Here is a 2,146-nt window from a genome sequence, read left to right as displayed (position 1 = left end):
AGGTAGCATTGCTTCTACCTCACGAAATTAGATGGCTCTTTTGCGGTCTTTCCTCTCTATCATCTTAACTTGTTTCTTTTTGTTTCATTAACAACTTATCAACTTATGTATTTCAGTTTGTAAAACTTGAATGGTATTTCTATGTGTACTTTTATCCTAAGTTAAACATTCTCGAACTTAAATCCTTTGTTGAATGCGTAGACTGATCATCGAACAAAATGTTTCTATGAATTGAATTTAAGTTAAGAAACAACATAAAATTTTAAAACATAGCTTTTCTACATTTGAAAACACAAACCAAAATATTAAAACATATCTCGAAAGCCAAAACTTAAACTCCAAAACTCTAACATAGCTTTTCTACATCTGAAAACACAAACCAAAATATTAAAACATATCTCAAAACCTAAACTTAAACTCCAAAACTAAAACATAGGTTGAATAAAATGTTTTCATAAATTTTATAATATATTTTAATATTTTATTCATGTATTCTGAATAATTTTAAATTTTAAAACAAATAAAAAATATTATTATTTTATTCATATGAACTCGTTCTTCGGATTCACTAATGCAGAAAACAACAAATTTGGGTTCATAACTGTTCATGGGGTTCACCAATGCTCATGCTCTAACGTATGCGGCCGGTGATAAATCTCTAGTATATGTGGACGGTCTTAATGCCGCGTAACTCAAGAACATTACCGAACATTCCATACGTCAAAATCATATACTACAACACTCTACTATATAATACTAATCTATCAAAATATCTTAAAGTTATATTTATTCAGAATAGTAAGCTTCGCAATTGTAAAATCATCAACGATTATTAATCACACCCGTTATTCAAAGTTAAATAAATTGAACAAAATAGTACAGTATTAGATTAGAACTAGACGAGTCATTAATACATATTTTCGTTGACAATGTCATAGTTGACGAATAAATTCTATAAAAAAACAATGAGAGAAATGTCGTGTTTTAATAACTTTTCTTCTAGAAACGTCATTTTAAAAGAAGAAAAAAACAATTGTCATTTTCATAACCATCTTCTCCGAAGTTTCCCGCTTCAATCGCTTCCGTCTACAAGTACACCTTCCCCGTCCGTACGTACTTATGAAGAGTCTATAGCCGATAAAGCTTGAAACTTTATTCAGAAACAGAGTACCCATATTTTCACCAACCCTAACCAAAACGTCTAAAACTATCAGAAACAGAAACACCGAGAGGTATGGATTGTTCATTCATAAGCATAAACGATCTCCAAAGAATGTTCCACAAGCTCGACAAGAACCAAGACGGTCTCGTGACCCTCGACGAGCTTCATTGGATACTAGAGAGACTCGGCTGGTCCGAACACACTCCCGAAGAACTCGAACTGTTCGTTGGAAAACAGAGTCTCGACTTAGACGAGTTCCTTCGGTTCTACGACGACGCCGTTTCGGATAGGAAGGAAACAAAGAACGATAGTGTTGTTGATAATGATGATGCGATCGTGGGGGCGTTTAATGTGTTTGACGTGAACGGAGATGGTTATATTTCGTCGGAGGAGCTTCGAACGGTGTTGGAACGGCTCGGATTCGAGGAGGAGACAAAGAGTTGGGATTGTGGGAGGATGATTCGAGCCCATGACAAGAATCTTGATGGTGTTATTGATTTTGAAGAGTTCAAGAACATGATGTTACATGTCCAATGATGCTTGCATATGTGTGTATAGTCCGTGTGACATGTTTTATGTGTTGTGTGTAAACTCCTTAAAGTAAGTATATATGCTTATATATATATTGTTATGTGTTAATGTAAAAAATATACATCTCTGTCACTTTTTTGCATAATCATACGTTAAGTATAGCCTGCATGGTTGTGTGATTAAGTTGTAAGCAAGACTTGTGAATGTGCTGTAACACTCTCTCCGGGGTTCGAGCCTTTAAAACAGAACAATAGCCATGTAAAGTTTGACTTTGTCTTTGACTTATAGAGTTTACATTGTAGTTCGGTGATAGATGATCCGGTTATCTTATGACATTAGTTGGAAAACACTCCAAATTTGGGTCATGCAATATTGTATAGCTAACCTATTCTATAGCACTAGATACGTTTTTTGGAACTAATTAGATCAACCAATAAGGTACATAAAAAATGT

At 34.1% G+C, this 2,146-nt stretch overlaps 1 protein-coding gene across 1 annotated transcript; it reads left to right on the top strand.

Moving 5' to 3' along the window:
• Window positions 1-992: 992 nt before the first annotated feature.
• LOC106351618 (probable calcium-binding protein CML44) lies at window positions 993-1,859 on the top strand. The gene has a single exon (XM_013791394.3). The coding sequence runs from the start codon at window positions 1,235-1,237 to the stop codon at window positions 1,697-1,699; it is 465 nt and encodes a 154-aa protein (XP_013646848.2). The 5' UTR covers window positions 993-1,234; the 3' UTR covers window positions 1,700-1,859.
• The last annotated feature ends 287 nt before the right edge of the window (window positions 1,860-2,146 follow it).

The sequence above is a fragment of the Brassica napus genome, chromosome A6 (genome assembly GCF_020379485.1).
Source record: "Brassica napus cultivar Da-Ae chromosome A6, Da-Ae, whole genome shotgun sequence".
Classification (NCBI taxonomy): Eukaryota; Viridiplantae; Streptophyta; class Magnoliopsida; order Brassicales; family Brassicaceae; genus Brassica; species Brassica napus.
The sequence above is the reverse complement of the archived record's forward strand: the minus strand, read 5'-3'. Positions and strand labels throughout refer to the sequence as shown.

What these genes read in the sequence shown, in the direction of transcription:
- LOC106351618 (XM_013791394.3), top strand. Translation starts at nt 1,235, where the DNA reads ATGGATTGTTCATTCATAAGCATAAACGATCTCCAAAGAATGTTCCAC.